The sequence below is a fragment of the Notolepis coatsorum genome (assembly GCF_963971535.1).
Source record: "Notolepis coatsorum genome assembly, chromosome: 2".
In the NCBI taxonomy this organism is placed as follows: Eukaryota; Metazoa; Chordata; class Actinopteri; order Aulopiformes; family Paralepididae; genus Notolepis; species Notolepis coatsorum.
In genome coordinates, this window is record NC_140166.1 from 37,587,189 (window position 1) to 37,606,531 (window position 19,343).

Here is a 19,343-nt window from a genome sequence, read left to right on the forward strand (position 1 = left end):
ATCTTGAAACCATGGTGAAGGATTTGATGCATTTGAAGCTATGGTTTTAAGTAGCCTACTCTTGTATGAATTGATCCGACAGCTATATAATTTATTGTGCAATTTGAATGAAAATCACCCGATTCATGTGTGTAACTATGTTATTTGGATAAGATGAGGGACATGGATAGGAGCCCACAACAGAGAAGGGGGATAGCTATATGATGGAGGGGCCTTGTGTGTGTGCGTGTGCGTGCGTGCGTGTGTGTGTTGCAGGGAGATTGATCCAAAATTGGTACCGTAATTCCTCTAATAGTAACCGGGTCTCAAATACAAGCCGGGTCTCTATTAATGGCCGGGTGCGCTCTTGAGCTAAGCAATTATAAGCCGGCCTCCTAATACAAGCCGGGTTACTAATATACTGAGCTGCATACTGAGCTAGTTACTTGATTTCACTTTGAAAACGTTGAAATGACCAGTGACCACCTGTAATTGCACTGTTTACTATTTCATACAGTACTTGGTTTCAATAAATGAACCCAGTACATTTTACTGGGTTCAAACTGACAAAATATTGATTTATTCATTATGATCCGTTTTGAAAATTTGAAATATAGGCCTCCCTCTTATACAGGCCTCCTCCTAATACAAGCCTGGTACCCGCTACAGTTGAAACAAATACAAGCCGGGGTTACTATTAGAGGATTGTCTGCACAAAAAAAAATGCCCCAAAACAATATCCAAATAATAAGGTGTATTTGCACCAGGTTTCACATGGAGGAATCACAATGTGGCTGCTGTTGCCTAGGAAGGCCTACCTGTTACCAATGACCTCCCGGTCCCTCTGAAGGGCTTCATCTGCAGCTTCCTGGGAAGCGAACTGCACATAAGCTTCCCCTGTGCTTCTCCCTCGGTGGTCCGTGACCACGGTGACTCCGTCGTCCACTATGTCCAAACCTGGAACACATAGCAACATCTTGCTTTTAATCTTTTAAAACCAATTGACCAATTTCTATTTAAATGAGTTATGATAACTGTGTCATGTTCCACTACTAGCATCCAAAAATCACATAGTTACATTTGTATTTTACACAACAAAAACACTCACTCAAAATACAGAACACTGAGGCGCGACCAAGTCATGAAAAACCTCGGATCCTTTGACATTTTAAAATGTTGGTGGCTGGTCATTTGTTTCCCCTCATGCCGTCACTGTTCTTTATGAATACTAGGGATGCCCCGATCGATCGGCCACCGATCGTTATCGGCCGATAATCAGTATAAATATGCGATCGGTGATCGGTGATAATGCTTTATTTTCGCCGATCGTCAAAACCGATCTCACTCGCTGAGTTCTGTCTCAGACACCGGGTGGTGCGGCGTCTGCTCATCCCTCCAGCCCCTCCCGCACGCATTTAAACACGGGTCTAGTCTAGTGGGACGGGAGGACGGCGTCTCCCTGAGCTAACGTTAGCTACCGTTACAAAATGACCCAGTCAACTATTCACTTTTAGTTTAATACATGATGAGGCATTGTCTAACCGAACGGTATCTAGCCGGCTAGCTACTGATAGCTCCTGATATCCACAAATGCTCCAGCAATAGTCTAGTAGAGACGTGTATGATACTCTGTTAGCTCACGTTAGCGCAAGTTAGTTCACTGTTCAAAACGAAATGTCCCATTGAACTAAATAATTCACTGAGGCGTTGTATTAACGTTATATATCCGGCTAGCAGTAGCTACAGATAGCTCCTGATATCAATGTCTTATAACACTGATTCGACGCGTATTCGAGCTGAGGGCTTGCTGAGCACAGTAACGTTATACCAATAGGGTACCAGCTGCAGCGCAGGAGAATCCTGGCCGTAGCTCGAGGCTACTCGAGTATAGGTCCAGCTGCAGCTCCGGAGAATCCTGGCCGTAGCTGGAGGCTACTAAAGTACACACAGACAGTGGAGCTTGTTGCGTGGTGGCGATGTCTCGCAGATAATACAAGTACAAGTCTAATTATATAATATATATATTTTATAAAAAAAAGAAATTATATAAAAAAATTTAAAAAAAAATTATCAAAAACTATTGGTATCGGATCAGTATCGGCCGATATGGCTCACGACGATCAGTGATCGGTATCGGTGGCAAAAAACGTGATCGGGGCATCCCTAATGAATACTGTCACTGTTCTTTATGAATACTCAGATATGAGGCAGGCCAGCTGCTGTGTTGTTCTGCTGTCTAAATTAACGACCACAAGCACACATTAAGTCAAATTTGTCACAACATTTCTATGTGAAATATTTTAGAGAATATCATTTTGAAAATGACAGTTTTTGTTTGATATTACACTTTACCATGCAGTACGATGCATTGCAATGCACATCAATTGGATCGTTTATACCGTATGTGATTTGGGGGGATGGGGGTATAAATATGATAATCCATATTGCCCAGGCCTAATCGGTGCTGTGAGTGGACATAGTATATCATGTGGAAGGTCTGGGGATGTGAAGGGGGCAAGGTAGCTGACCTGAGAAGAACATGGTGATGTCTGCTTCTGTACAGCTGAAGGGAACACCTCGGAGACGCACCACTCCATCGTTGGCCGGTGTATGGACCGACTTCTGCAGGATGGACTCTGCAATGCGGTTCGTCACTTCATACACTGGAAGGAGGAGAAGTGAACATGGCAGAAACAGATGCACCATTTATAAAACTGCATGAGGGTTTTCAATATAAACTAAATGGAATTTTAGTTGATTACTTTTCTTCAACAACTAACCATCCATCTATCTAACTCACTGCCCACAGCCACACTATTGGTCTGGGTCAAGAAGTTACACTGGCATCACCACAATGGATACTAAAAGGCTGAGGAGATGTCCCATACTGTGCTCATGTACTCGTACAACTACTCCAATACTACTACTCAGTAGTAGTAGTAGTAGTTATTTTTTCAGTCATCATCACACACAGTACAATATACATCATCATTTATCAATATTTGATTATTTACAGTGACTGAAAAGGTACAGACTGAAGCATAGTGCTTATATGTGCCTGTCCTATATTCTTACCAAAAAATACACAAATTTAGACTCCAAAACAGTATTCTAAAGAAAAGAAAAAAAGCAAGCAAAACAGTATTTTCACCCTTGTAGTTTTTCAAAATTTAGCTTTACAAAAAAATACAAAAATGTAGATTCCAAAACAGTATTCTAAAAGAAAAAAAAGAACAAAACAGTGTTATTCACCCTTGTAGTTTTCAAAAATAGTTTTCTTAAAAACCAAAATCGAATTACTCATTCTTAACTGTATATCCGCATTGTTCCACAAGTTAACCCCAATAATAGAAATACACCTCCTTTTAATCCCTTTAGCTTTTTGAACAGTAAATTTACAAATATCTCTCAAATCATATTTTCTTTCATGTGTTGAAAAAAACCTTTGCACCCCATCTGGGAGTAACTTTGCTTTAGCTCTGTACATTATTTGCATAGTTTTATAGTAAACCAAATCATTACATTTCATAATATGAGACTTTATAAACAATGGATTTGTGTGTTCATAGTAACCAGCCTTGAAAAGGTTCAGCAACAGCATCATGTTGTACGCAGGGATTAAAGCAAAAAAAATTATCCTGACTTTTTTTCAGGCCAAGTCATTATTATTTTAACCTCCACTGTTTTTTTTTTTTTTATATCGTTAGCGTTTTAAGGGAGCCTACTTGTAGAGCCTACTGTCCTGACTGACTATAGACCCTACTGTTGTGGTTGTTGTGCCAGGCAGGGAGGCTGTGTGCTGGAGAGCGTGAATGCAAGTCTTGTGGCTAGCTTCTGATTGATGGCGAGCTAGCACCCTTTTCCCATTACTTTGAACCATGAACTAAACTAGAGATGTTCCGATACCATTTTTCCATTCCCGATCCGATTCCGATACCTAAGCTTTGGGTATCGGCCGATACCGATACTGATCCGATACCAGTGCATACATTAAAAAATAAATAAATAAAAATATAAATTATAAAAAAAAAAAAAAAAAAACATTTTACAGCTACTGTTTTATACTGTTTTTTAGTAATAACTATAAAGTAATGGTATTTATTCAACAACAGGTGATTGTATAGATTAGTATTAGTATCATTAATTGACAACTATCTCAATGAGTTCACCCACGGAATGGTTGTTGGGACATTGATTCCGCACGGACGTTATACGTTGTTGCACTCCAGAACAGGCTCCGGTAACTTCAGTTAGTAGTAGAGGCGCTGAGGCGCTGTTGTGATTTTTGCACAATAAATATTCAACATTCTCTTTTGAGACTCCGCCTCAGACTCTTATCATTTGGCACTAAAAGCTAAACATTGTCACCGATATGGCTGTCCGCAACATGTCATTAATTGTGTGCGAGAGGTCGATCAGTGACGACGTTAGCGTGAGCTAGGTTAACGTGAGCTAGGTTAGCCAGTTAACGCGAGCTAGATGGAAACAAGACAATGTAACGTTACTGGTGAAAAGTGATTTACCTTGAAATACTCCTGTGCCAACTTGCTGTACTTTGCTTGCAGGTCTGCAGCCATTATTGCTGGATTATGAATAGCCCCAACTTTAGCCAAGGTAACGTTAAAGCTAAAACTAGCTTTTCGGTTAGCTCTACATCTAATGCTAATAACACCAGCAAGCGAACCCATCAGAGCTCCCCGTCAACATACCTCTCTCGGGACGATGGCATTCAAGAAAGTATCTGCTGTTAAAATGACAAACAGCATTGACACTTTAATTCACTGTCGATTAAAAACACGTTTGTTTTATAATGCTCACTCAGCAGACCGCATGTGTTGTTGATAAATTACGTCATATGGTATCGGAGCGCAGAATTAGAGGGTACTCCTGTCTCTCGAGTCGCTGATTGACAATGACTGCTTGGCTCGGCCGCGCCGCGATAGAAAAATGCCCTTTTTCATGATATTTGGCGCCTCTTATTGGCTCAATTTTATTTCGATCTGTATGCAATGCATCTACAAATCATATTATACCAAGGTAGCCAATTCCGTCAGACTGCGAATCAAATTGACGGATCTCCCCAATCAAATTGACGGAAATCCGTCTGGAGACGGAACGCTTTAATGCCTGTGTACATTTCATTTGTTACCAGGGAACAAAATAACCACCCGCCAAGTGCCAATGGCCTGTAGATTTTTTATTTTTTTTTTATTGGTCTTTTTCCCCCTCCATTTTCCTCCGATTTTCTCCCATCCCAATGTTAGTCGTATGCCAATTCCCAGTCCCTTCCTGGTCGCTGCGCTTTACCCCCCACAGTCAGATCATTTGGGAGAGTGGAGGCTCAGGCTACCACGTGCTTCCTCCGACACACGTCCAGCCAATCACCGCTTCTTTTCACCTGGCAGCGCGGATTCTCATTGAGAGGGCGTAGCGTGTGGGAGGACCACACTATCCCCCTCACGTCCAATCCGCGCTTAGCAGGCGCCCCGACCGAACTGTAGGAGTCGCTGTTTACAACGACCCGGACCCACCCCGCCAGCTTCTCCCACCCTCTGATACAGCCAATTGTATCAGTGCAGACGGCCAGCCAAGCTGGTGACAACCCCGGAGCTGTGAGCTGGATTCGAACAGGCGAACCAAGCTCACAGCTCCGGGGCTGGTGACGAACGCAATCTCCGCTCGACCACCTAACCGCCAATGGCCTGTAGATTTAAGCTTTGGCGACAAAAAATTATAGGTCTGCCCGCCATCTGGCGTGTAGTTCATATCGATACTCTTATTTTGAAAATCCTGTGCGGGTCTCATTTCCACCCCAAGCGCAGCTCCAGTCATAATATCTGGGCTCCGGCAGCTAGCAACGTTCAGGTTCATATGATACTCTTATTTTGAAAACCCTGTAGCAACTCCGCGAGTCATAATATCCGTCCAGTCCGTGTTTCTGAAAGCAGAGCAGCGTTAACACAGTGCGCCTACACGTCCCGAAATAAGTCTGTGGTGGTTTTTTTCTGGATTATAGTAAACTGAGGATTACTGAGGATGGACAGATAATGTTGATATTCAAATATAAAAAAAGTTTGAGAGGAGTGGAAGTTTGAAGACAGACTACAATATGATGCAGGGGTGGTGAGTTGAAACAGTGTGTGTGTGTGTCCCGACCCCACTTCTATGTTTCAATAAATTATTTGCATTTAAAACTATTAACGCTGACTCATTCCTTCAGTCCACTCAAAATTATGCTAATATTCCTTATGTTGTTTATGATATTAATTGAAAATAGCATATGAGAGTATTATATAGTAATAATAACACATGGCGATATACTAAAAAGCGATTTATAATTTTTGGCTGGTAAAGAATCTGCCCGGCTGGTAGTTTTTAAAATCTTTTGGCTGGTAAGTCAAAAAGTTAAGTTTGTTCCCGATTTGTTACAGTCAGAAGGTGAGGAACATCTGATGAAAATAAAAACATGTTTTCAAAGTCATCGTTAGAACTGTAATGGTATTATTAAGTACTCATGGGGATCCAAATAAACTTAAACTCATATCGGTACTCAGTATCAGCAAGTACCCAAATGTAAGTACTTGTACTTAGTCTGAAGAAAAGTGGTATCAGGACATCCAGAGTAAAAAGAGCAGCTTCCAACAGCTTGGGCTACACAACAGGAACACCCTGTATAAATGAACCTTCCACATAGCACGGACCAAGGTACTGCAGAAACTCACCTTCCACATAGCATGGACCAAGGTACTGCAGAAACTCACCTTCCACATAGCATGGACCAAGGTACTGCAGAAACTCACCTTCCACATAGCGTGGACCAAGGTACTGCAGAAACTAACCTTCCACATAGCGTGGACCAAGGTACTGCAGAAACTCACCTTCCACATAGCGTGGACCAAGGTACTGCAGAAACTCACCTTCCACATAGCATGGACCAAGGTACTGCAGAAACTAACCTTCCACATAGCGTGGACCAAGGTACTGCAGAAACTAACCTTCCACATAATGTGGACCAAGGTACTGCAGAAACTAACCTTCCACATAGCATGGACCAAGGTACTGCAGAAACTAACCTTCCACATAGCGTGGACCAAGGTACTGCAGAAACTCACCTTCCACGTAGCGAGGACCAAGGTGCTGCAGAAACTAACCTTCCACATAGCGTGGACCAAGGTACTGCAGAAACTAACCTTCCACATAGCGAGGACCAAGGTACTGCAGAAACTAACCTTCCACATAGCGTGGACCAAGGTACTGCAGAAACTAACCTTCCACATAGCGTGGACCAAGGTACTGCAGAAACTCAACCTTCCACATAGCACAGACCAAGGTACTGCAGAAACTCACCTTCCACGTAGCGAGGACCAAGGTACTGCCGGTGCTTCTCCAGAGCCTTGCTGACATCCTCCTCGTGGTCCATCTCGATGAAGGCCTGTCCGTTGGGCTTTCCTGCTCTGTTAACCGTCAGGTGGATGCCTTTCACTCCATCACGGACTCTGCACTCTGAACACACAGCATATCAACTCATATCAAAATCAATTCACATGTTCCACTCCGAAGTCAAGCTTTTATCTTCTGGTAGATGATTCAGGGTCCCCCTGTGCAGGCCGCGTGAATATAAAGGCAACCAACTTGTGTTCAGCCTTTCGTTCAGCGTTTCTGATTGAGAATTGCGCCGCCCACGGCAGCGGCCGTCTTCCGTTGTAGAATTGTTTACATCAGGGTGAACGCTGTTGTATTCGCAAATATATGAGAGCCAGCAATACGCAGCTCCAGTTAACCTAATTTATACCGTAATGAATCATTAAAAAAAATATACCGTTAACTGGAATATGTTTGTTTCTTTACATATATGTTGGGATTATGTAATTGGTTTGTCATGACAAAACAATAAAAATCGCTACTTTACATCAGGGTGAACGCTGTTACGCTGCCACCACCCACTTCAATGACAGAGCTCTCATATTTGCGAATGCATAAACTATATCTTAAATTATGGCTATGTGTCTAATATGGCTGTCGCGAAGTCATTGATAAGCGACAGCCATATTAGACACATAGCCATAATTTAATATATAGTTTATGCATTCGCAAAATATGAGAGCTCTGTCATTGAAAGGGCTTCTACAACGGAGCACGGCCGCTGCTGCTGGAGCTGGACCGAGTCAAGCCGGCGGCGGCGCACGGAAGCCGGGGAGAAACCACCGCATCGCCCCGCTGGCGCTTCAGCAGCCTCCACTGATGTACAGTGACGAGTGAATCTGGTAGTTGGTTTATGACGTTAAAAACGCGAAATAACATATAACGTTACAGCGTACAGTTTCTAGTTAATCAGTCAGGCGTCAGCCTCCACCAGGGGTGCAGTCGTAATATGGGCCAAGGCTCCCGCGCGCACGCGCATACATGCATCTCTCCTCTTTCATGAGTCGGAGCTGGGGACGAGACGGGCGGTCTTTTGTCACATAACACACGCCCAACACTCCACACACACACACACAGGCCGGCCGGCACTTATCACCTAGACTTTGCATAATAATAGGATGCGCGCAATTCTGCCTCAGTGACAAAGCCCAAACGTCGTTTGACCGCGTATGCCCAGCACTGCACCCCTGGCCTCCAGACTGATGTACAGTGACACCCAGAGTTTCTAGTTACAGTAGTGACGCGTGAATCGAGATCGCCCTAACAGTGTTTGTTACAAAGGGTCAGATTAAACCGAATATATATATTTATTTGCCTGAGATCCCATGTATAATATTTGTATATCGTTTGATATCCCCTGTATATTCCTTGTACAATATGCACGGAATATCCCTTTAGTCTAGCAGGACAGACCATAATATTCATTCCCCTATTGGAAGCGATCCCCTGGCGCCAGGTACCGAGTAAAGCCTTACCCCCTCGAGCTGACTTGAAGGCTACCGCCGGGACTTGCCCAGGCATGCCCGCTTTCGCCCACGGCTACGAGACCGAGAGGCGACAGAAATGAGATAGGTACTATTTGTCCACCGTGGATATAAATATGGCGCAAGAATACAGAACCCCCCTTGCAGTTCCCGTTCAGTTCGCCTTCAGTTCAGTCTGGTTCAGTTACCGAGTAAAGCCTTACCCACTACGCAACGTGCGGTACAGCAGGGCTCGCATTGCCCCAATATAGTCTCGTGTTATCCTAAATACGTCTGTTTGTCGTATCGTTCTCTATTCATTAGTAAACCTTCATTACGAGTCAAAGACCACGTGAAGTGGGTAATTGTGTGTCTACATAGAGCACTTATTGCCCGTGCTAATAGGATAGACCAACGTCAAGTTCAACTCTGAACCACCGCGCACTACCGCGCAACACGGAGGATTTACCCCGCCAGCAGAGCCACTTTTCCGGCAAGGATTATTCTTCAGTGCTTTGACTGTGGCGGCTGGAGCAGAACCGTCTGCCCCGCTGCTGCTGTGGGAACTACACATCTACCGTGAGGACCTCCACTCGAGTCCGTCTCTGCCGGAGCAGAGACCCCACGGCGTTACCTGCGTGGCGCGCACCCTGGGACCAGCAGCTGCTTTCCCCGCTGAGCCAGGGAGTAAAGACCGCTCCCCCTGCAGGTGCCTCGCTGAGGACCAGTGGACTAATTGACTTGCATAGAGCTTTGGCCCCCTCTGCTGGCTTACAACCGGTAGTACCCCTATCCCAGAAGATCCATAGATCTAATTACTTAATATCCATTATTGATTTACATGCACATTCTATTTGCCTTATAAGCGCAACTAAGTAATGTAATCTAATCCCTTTTATGTAATAAATATTCTAACCGAGTATTCTGTGTGGAAAACCGTGTTATTGTCGAGTGTTCTAATCTAATAATACTTATGTACAGTATTGGCCAGAAGTACATAGACGGTAGTGATTAATGATATCAGTACTTGATTAATACAGTCAGGGAATTGTACCCCTCAGTTACAGTGTTTATTATTAAGAGTAAGATAGTCCTAACAGTGTTTATAGTCCTAACAGTGTTTATTAGTAAGAGTCAGATAGTCCTAACAGTGTTTATTATTAAGAGTCAGATAGTCCTAACAGTGTTTATTATTAAGAGTCCTAACAGTGTTTATTATTAATTAACGTCATAAACCAACTACCAGATTTATTTTGCACCAGGGAACCTGAAGGTTGCTAGGCTAGCGGCGTGGGGTCGTGGCCAATCAGAGAAAAGCTGAACACAAGTTGGTTGCCTTTAATATTCACGCGTGCAGGCCAAACCATTATAAAGATGTATTCCTGCCTGTGTCCATTAAGACTCAATGTTAATAGGTTAATATTAGTGATGCACGATATATCGGCCGCCGATATAATATCGGCCGATATGGCAGTTTTTTTACACATCGGTATCGGTCCGATATCAAGATAGGGCCGATATAAAAAATAAAATAAAAAAACTTTTTTTTTTATCTTTTTTTTATGTGTTTTGGTCTTAAATAGTTTCAAAATATCTGTAATTTCTGAAAATAAGTTACAAAAGTTTTTTAAAAAATGCGTTTTGGAAAATAGCGCTTTATTTGATTATCATAAAAAAGTGTTTTCTATACAGAGATATCGACATCGGTAAATATCGGTATCGGCCAGAACAGCAATATTAATATCGATTATCGGTATCGGCCACAATTTTCACATCGGTGCATCACTAGTTAATATGCCTGTTGGCCATTGGTGTTGTGCAATATGTTGCCATTACCAGTAGGTGTGTACTGTATGTAACCTGTTACATGAGAAGTATGTGTTAGAGCCATGGATGATTGATGAGTATATAGTATGAGTATATATATATATATATATATATATATATATATGGGTGTATATAGTACGAGTATGAGAATATAGAATGAGTGTATAGTATGAGTATATATATATATATATATATATATATATATATATATATATATATATATATATATATATATATATATATATATGAGTAATGAGTATATAGTAGTATGAGTATATAGTATGAGTAATGAGTATACAGTAGTATGAGTATATAGTATGAGCAGTTGTGTTTTTGTTGTATGTGACGGAGGGGCCATATAATGTGTGTTGATGCTGCTCTACTATGTGTATATGTAATGTTGTGTTGATGCTACTCTACTGTGTGTATGTCATGTTGTGTTGATGCTGTTCATAGTTTTGGGTTATGTGTGAGATTATGTGCAAAATAATTGGCTAAGTGACCCCTTTAAAAATGTGATTCTTATTATCCATCTGAATATACCTAATCGATATAACTGTGTGATAGTATGTATAATAATTCTGTATATACCGTATATATATATTAGTATGTATAATAATTCTGTATATACCATATATATATATATATATTCTTACCGTATATATATCCATCTGTCTGTACATACCTGCATATAATCCTTTTTACATATCTGTAGATACTATATCTATATCTGTACATATCCATACCTACTCTTACTAGTTACGCTGCTGGCCAGTATGACTTACTACCATAGTGTCTCTATACCTGCATCATTGTACTACAACTCTGTACATACATCTGATTAGCACTATTACTCCGTAGTACTAATTTATATATTGTATATTAAATCACCTGTATATTGTTTATTACTTTGCACTTTACTGTCACATTTGCACTCTGATTGGATGTCAAATTTCTTTGTACTGTACTTGTGATGTATAATGACAATACATTTTAATCTGATCTAATCTAATCATACAAGTCTGTGAATTAAAATGGCAGATTTTGAAGAATATCAACCTATAGCTGGAGGAAGACCATGTGATGATCAACCTATAGCTGGAGGAAGACCATGTGATCAACCTATAGCTGGAGGAAGACCATGTGTTCAACCTATAGCTGGAGGAAGACCATGTGATCAACCTATAGCAGGAGGAAGACCATGTGATCAACCTATAGCTGGAGGAAGACCATGTGATCAACCTATAGCTGGAGGAAGACCACGTGATCAACCTATAGCTGGAGGAAGACCACGTGATCAACCTATAGCTGGAGGAAGACCACGTGATCAACCTATAGCTGGAGGAAGACCACGTGATCAACCTATAGCAGGAGGAAGACCATGTGATCAACCTATAGCTGGAGGAAGACCATGTGATCAACCTATAGCTGGAGGAAGACCATGTGATCAACCTATAGCTGGAGGAAGACCATGTGATCAACCTATAGCTGGAGGAAGACCATGTGATCAACCTATAGCTGGAGGAAGCTCATGTGATCAACCTATAGCTGGAGGAAGCTTGTGATCAACCTATAGCTGGAGGAAGCTTGTGTTCAACCTATAGCAGGAGGAAGCTTGTGTGATCACTGATCAACCTATAGCAGGAGGAAGCTTGTGTGATCACTGATCAACCTATAGCTGGAGGAAGCTTGTGTGATCAACATATAGCTGGAGGAAGCTTGTGTGATCAACCTATAGCAGGAGGAAGCTTGTGTGATCACTGATCAACCTATAGCAGGAGGAAGCTTGTGTTCAACCTATAGCAGGAGGAAGCTTGTGTGATCAACATATAGTAGGAGGAAGCTTGTGTGATCAACCTATAGCAGGAGGAAGCTTGTGTGTTCAACCTATAGCAGGAGGAAGCTTGTGTGATCACTGATCAACCTATAGCAGGAGGAAGCTTGTGTTCAACCTATAGCAGGAGGAAGCTTGTGTGATCAACATATAGTAGGAGGAAGCTTGTGTGATCAACCTATAGCAGGAGGAAGCTTGTGTGTTCAACCTATAGCAGGAGGAAGCTTGTGTGATCAACATATAGTAGGAGGAAGCTTGTGTGATCAACATATAGTAGGAGGAAGCTTGTGTGATCAACCTATAGCAGGAGGAAGCTTGTGTGATCAACATATAGCTGGAGGAAGCTTGTGTGATCAACCTATAGCAGGAGGAAGCTTGTGTGATCAACATATAGCTGGAGGAAGCTTGTGTGATCAACCTATAGCAGGAGGAAGCTTGTGTGATCACTGATCAACCTATAGCAGGAGGAAGCTTGTGTTCAACCTATAGCAGGAGGAAGCTTGTGTTCAACCTATAGCAGGAGGAAGCTTGTGTTCAACCTATAGCAGGAGGAAGCTTGTGTGTTCAACATATAGTAGGAGGAAGCTTGTGTGATCAACATATAGTAGGAGGAAGCTTGTGTGATCAACATATAGTAGGAGGAAGCTTGTGTGATCAACATATAGTAGGAGGAAGCTTGTGTGATCAACATATAGTAGGAGGAAGCTTGTGTACGCACCAGAGAAGAACTCCAGAAGATCCTCAGCTGTGCAAGACCACGGAAGTCCTTTAGCCTGGATGATGTTGACCTCCTTTTTCTCTGGTTCAGGGTCTGAATGATAGGCAGGCAGTGTAGGGTATTCATTGTCTTTGACGGGTGTTCCTGCCTGAAAGACATAGAATCAATGTGTAGAATTAAGGAAAGGGATAGAACACATTTATATCTATAATCCAATCTATTTAAAGGGAACAAGCCAACATTTTGGGAAATGCACTTACCGTCTACTCCAGACTCCAGAGTCTAACAAGAAGATAAGATACCAACGTCCTCTCTGTGCATTCAGAAAGCTATCGCAAATTAATGGGCGGACCACTAGTCTGGGACAGGTGTTTTAGGCTAGCTGATCCGTATCCGCTTCCATTAATTTGTGCTAAGCTAGGATAGCTTGCAGCCGGATAGTTTTCTACTGAACGCACAGAGAGAAAGTTGGTATGTCTTCTTGTCTGACTCTGGAGAAGACGGTAAGAGCTTCCCATAATGTTGGCGTGTTCCGTTAAAAAGGTGGAATGCCCTTTTTAAATATTAAAATATGCTCTTCTTGTGCCCCAGAACAGTTCAGTCACACACCACTCCCTCCTAAAATTAGAAATGCCTCTAATCTGTGATGTCATTGGGATGTGAAAGAATGAATGAATCAAAACTTTATTTAACAGATTGCAGAATGGGTACAATACAGTACGGCTCAATACACACAATTGTTAAGGGGATGCAGACCTGAGAAAGACGTTTGTCTTTTAAAATCCATGGTGGCTGACAATGAATGGGGACTTTATGAATGAATGAATGAATGAATGAATGAAAACTTTATTTAACAGATTGCAGAATGGGTACAATACAGTACGGCTCAATACATACAATTGTTAAGGGGATGCAGACCTGAGAAAGACGTTTGTCTTGTTTCCATCAGGGTCCCCCATTTTCAATTCATATAGACATTTATGACATACACAACATACATGACATTTATGGCATAGGGACATATAGGTATTTAGTACTGATACATTTGTGACATAGGCGGTATTCAAATATACAGTACTGTTACCCCTAGATCCTGACAGAGTATATACATATGATGGGGAGGGGACTGTACATTAGGAGGGGGTGGGTGGGTGGGAGGGAAATATACATACGGCGGGGAGGGAATATATACATGCGGTGGGGAGGAGACTGTCTATTAGGAGGTGGTGGGGGTTTTGGGCATTTACGGTGGCCAGTTTCGAATTGCAGCCTCCCGTAGGTGCTCTTTAAGAGCGGTTTTGAATGTGGGCAGGGATTCACATTCCTTTACAGCTTTGGGTAGGGCGTTCCACATTGTTGTGGCATAATTGCGAAACGTGTTTAGTCCCTTGTTTGAGCCGAATCTGGGTTTCACATGATTTGTTGAGCTTCCTCTGGTGTAGTGGTTGTGGTATTCACTGACCTTTGGGAAGTATTTTGACATGTACATGGGCACCCCGGTCGTATAGTGTATCTTGTAGACCAGGCCCATTGCAAGTTGCTGTACTCTGTCGTCTACTCTAAGCCATCCTAGGTTGGCAAAGTGGGCAGGGGTGAGGTGGGTTCTGGGGTTCAGGTCAAGCAGTAGTCTGACCAGTTTGTTTTGTGATGTTTGTAATTTTGTTTTAAGCGCCTTTGAGGTGCTTTGGTACCATGAGGTGCACGCATAGTCATAGTACCCTTGAATGAGTGCTCCTGCCAGAGTCTTCAGGGTATTCTTGTTTACCAGAGAGGAGATCCGGTACAAGAATCTAGTTCGTTGGTTGACTTTTTTTATTACATTGGATGCCATTTTGTCACAGGAAAGATTTGCCTCTAGGATGGAACCCAGGTAGGTAATTTCGTCTTTCCTTGTGACAATATTGTCACCCACTGTAACTGAGAATCCGTCGGTCTTGCTGAGTTTGTTATTTGAACCGAAGAGAATGGACTCTGTTTTGCCCATGTGTAATGATAGTTTGTTATCAGCGAGCCATATGCAGATTTTGCCTAGTTCCGTGCTGAGGGTTTTTTCAACCTGCAATTTGTTCTTGTCAGAGACCAGCAGGGCTGAGTCGTCCGCAAACAGGAACAAATTGCAGTCACAGGCTGACGACATGTCATTTGCATAAATTAGGAAGAGTAGCGGTCCTAGTATGCTTCCTTGTGGAACACCACAGCTCACTGTGAGGGGGGGGGATAGAGTACCGTTTACCTCTACCATCTGTTCTCTCCCCTCTAGGTAGGATTGCATCCAGCTCACTGATAGGCTATCAAAACCAATTGCTTTTAGCTTGTCCATTAGAATGGAGTGATTGACAGTGTCGAAGGCCTTTTGTAGGTCCAGCATGACCATGCCGCAGTATTTGCCCGCGTCCACCTCTTGTTTGATGTGGTCGTTCAAATAGAGGAGGCATGTGTCAGTGGAGTGGGACGTTCTGAAGCCAGATTGGAATTCGTAGATTAGGTTTTTTTCCGCCAGGTACTTTTCGACCTGTTCGTAGACTATTTTCTCCATGACTTTCGAGATGGAGGTAAGAATAGAAACAGGGCGGTAGTTGCCTGGGTCTAATTTGCTGCCCTTTTTGTGTAGAGGGGTCACTCTCGCAATTTTGAAGTCCTTGGGGACGTGCCCCTGTCTTATAGAGAGGTTTATTATGTGTGTGATGACTGGGGTGATGGCGGCTGCTGCGTGTCTGAGGAATTTGGAGGGGATGTTGTCATGGCCAGTGGCCTTGTTAGGTTGGAGGGCGCTCAATTTTTTGAGTACCTCATCGGTTGTTACCATTTCAAGTTTGAAGTCGTCTTTGTGGACCCCTAGGTTTTTGTAGTATGCTACTATGTGTTCTACCCCATACTGCCCTGAGTGGGAGGGTAGTTTGTTTACCAGTGTTGTGGCTATGTTTGTGAAGAAGATGTTTAAGTAATTGGCTACATCCAGCTTGTCTGTGATGAGCGTGTTGTCCATCTTTATGTTTATGTTTGAGAATCTGGTTTTAAGTTTTTTACTGCAGCCTAGTTGATTATTGAGTAATTTCCAAAGTTCGCGGGGTTTGTTTTTGTTTTCCTCAGTTGTCTCGTTGATGAAATTTCTTTTTGCGGTTCTGATCATGGTGTTTACGTCATTTCTTAGTCTGTTTCTTTGGATTTTTAGTTCAGGCCAAATGAGGCCATGATATGTTTTGCGTGAGCTCTGTTTCAGGTGACCTGCCATGCCAAAATTAGGGTTCCTATGGGTTTCCCCTCATTTAAATTACCTGCTGGTCACGTTCTTCATGGCCAGTCACCTGCAAATGCAATCACGTGTCAGAATGCGTAGCTCAGTTTGAGGAAAAAGCCAGATATGCAAACAGTGCTGCTGGGATTATAAACATTACACTGTACTAACTATCAACTGAATTGGCGCGACCAAGGTAGCACCACAACAAGGTAGTGTAATAGCAAGGTAGTGTAATAGCAAGGCAGTGTATTAACAAGGTCGCCCAATTGTTGAGCATGTGGTTTTTGGCCTGTGATACTGGGTAGACCAGCTAGTCTAGGGGGGGCACCTGAGGAACATAATGCATTCTTTAAATGGGTAGCATTAGCCTTTTAGAATAAGTAACGCAAGTGTCCGGTGGTGGTAGTTAGGATGCATGAATGATACTAACCTCAGTAGACAAGCTGTGCTGCTGACTGGCACGCCATGCAGGGAATAATGACTGCGTCATGGAGGAACATCTATGATATTGATGGTCCTGAAGAAATCCTGTCCTTTGGACAGTTTTAATCCGTGCCAAGATACTAGTCGATATGTGCCTCGCTGTGACACATCGCTGCAATAAATACAAAGACTTACAGCTCACAGACATTGTTAGAAGTTGGCGTGACCGCAGGACGTGTAACAGGGAGCTGTTAAGACTCTCGTATAGCTATTCAGCAACCTGACGGGAAATGCAGCTCAAAGCAGCTAAATGTTCGCACTTAGCAGCCAACTGGTCAACATGGGAAGCTAACGCAACCCACGCACGTTGTGTTGTCAAGGACAAGCTGCGTGGATGTAGCGACAAACCATCCTACGAGCCACCATGACATGATACTGTTATGCTGCCACCTAGAGGCCTGGATGGTTGATGTCAGGGAACACGGTCTTGTGAGCATAGATATATATAGAACACTAGATAGCTTACCTGTGCTGCCGGCCAATGGAGAGTGACACCATCGTAGGGCGGCCATCTTGCCAGGGGCAGCTCAGCTACTGATAACATTAATGTATATGGTGCATGTACTATTTAAATAACCATAGATTGCTCAATTCTTTACCGATTTTCAAACTGGTTGGTTTGCTATAAACATCAAAGATGTAGTTATGATACTGCATACTTATAAAAATGTTTTTTTCTAAAGATGTTTTTTTTACAAACCGCTTGAATCATAGCCACGTTAATAATGCTTGTAATAAATCAAACCGTTTGTAAATCTGTCAATATTTCAGCGAGTTATGAGTATTTTTGTCTGTGCAGCTCACTCACTCTCACTCAAGGCTGACTCGAGCAAGATGGCGGCGGTTCAGTGACGCTGGTGACTCCGCCTTAAGCTATCTAGTGTTCTATATATATCTATGCTTGTGAGTATGAGAGACAAATCTTCAACTTTTGATTTCCTTGACCTAGACTAGAGGGTCGTGTGAGTGTGAATGATGCCTGTTTTTAGGGAGAGTGGGAGAGTGCTGGGCCAACCCGTATCCACCACCACATCTGGGATCCAGGAGATGGCGCCACAGGAGACGATCTTCCACGCCGGCAATGGGTTCTGCTGAACCGTTTAAAGGGGCTATGCACTGCTATTCCTAGCACTATTTGGGCAACTTTACACAATTCCTGTTAGTCTATTGAAGACATTTGTAATATTTTTTTCAAAAAAATTCATTGTTTTATATTTCTAATCAAGTACTCGAAACCATCATTTTTCAGCCTCGAGAAATCAGGCTGTTATGGCCTGGCTCCGCCCATAAGCACTTTGAGTGACAGTCAGACCACAGTCTGCACTGGTAGAGGGAGGGAGGGAGGGGGGGGAAGAGAGAGAGAGTTCAGTTCAGTTCAGAGTTTTTATTTGCCACATGGAATAATACAATCATAGTTTCTTCATTAAAAAATCATAAATAGTCATTCCATGGACAAAAGGAGCAGGAAGAAGAATAAATCTTATAGTTATATAGTTACCTGCCCCTTATTCCTAAACTAACATGTATTTTCTTAATGGTCGGCGTATAACCTTATTTACACAAATAATCATTTATACCATGAGAGAGAGAGAGAGAGAGAGAAGCCCCTCCCTCTCTCTTCCTTTTTTTCTTTCTATCACTCTCCCGTTCGGAGGTGTGTGTCGCGCGGACCTCCGTGCGGCAGGTCCCCCCCCCCCCCCCAAGTGCCCCCTCTCTCTCCCTCCCTCCCTCTCTCTTCCTTTTTTTCTTTCTATCACTCTCCCGTTCGGAGGTGTGTGTCGCGCGGACCTCCGTGCGGCAGGTCCCCCCCCCCCCAAGTGCCCCCTCTCTCTCCCTCCCTCCCTCTCTCTTCCTTTTTTTCTTTCTATCACTCTCCCGTTCGGAGGTGTGTGTCGCGCGGACCTCCGTGCGGCAGGTCCCCCCCCCCCCAAGTGCCCCCTCTCTCTCCCTCCCTCCCTCTCTCTTCCTTTCTCTCGGCTCCCTCTCGGCTCTCTCTTCCTCTCGGCCCCGCAGCCCCACTCGCTGTCTAGTCTAGGTAGAATGGGGGCGGGCATTAGCTCCAACCACAGAGCCAATCGCATCACTGTGTCTATCCACAGCGCCCAGTGACGTGCTCAGGGACTTCAAATCAAAATGACCCGATTTACTAGAGGCACAGAGGGGGTGGGCTGAAACGGAGCAATTCGCCAATATGGTATTTAGACCCTAAAACACATTGATACGAACTCCTATTACTATAATACAATGCTAGAGACTGAAAAATGACATTTATAATGCATGGGACCTTTAAGATCTGGGGTTGGTCGCTTTAAAGCATCATTAAAGAAGTGGGGCCTGGCAGACAGCGCTGCATGTGAGTGTGGAGACCCTGAGCAGACT

The 19,343-nt window shown here is 43.2% G+C and overlaps 1 protein-coding gene across 2 annotated transcripts in view; it reads right to left on the reverse strand.

Annotated features, from left to right (window-relative positions):
- grsf1 (G-rich RNA sequence binding factor 1) overlaps nt 1–17,300 on the reverse strand; it is a 35,794-nt gene extending 18,494 nt beyond the window's left edge. The window contains exons 1-6 of one of the 2 annotated variants that reach the window (XM_084309137.1): nt 16,912–17,300; nt 16,519–16,548; nt 13,244–13,391; nt 7,327–7,482; nt 2,508–2,642; nt 798–936 (exon numbers count right to left, since the gene is read on the reverse strand). In XM_084309137.1, the coding sequence (XP_084165263.1) occupies nt 798–936; nt 2,508–2,642; nt 7,327–7,482; nt 13,244–13,391; nt 16,519–16,548; nt 16,912–17,112 (809 nt within the window). In that variant the 5' untranslated portion in view covers nt 17,113–17,300. The remainder of the gene's footprint in view (nt 1–797; nt 937–2,507; nt 2,643–7,326; nt 7,483–13,243; nt 13,392–16,518; nt 16,549–16,911) is intronic. The other variant, XM_084309138.1, reaches the window with a different exon arrangement.
- Nucleotides 17,301–19,343: the final 2,043 nt, after the last annotated feature.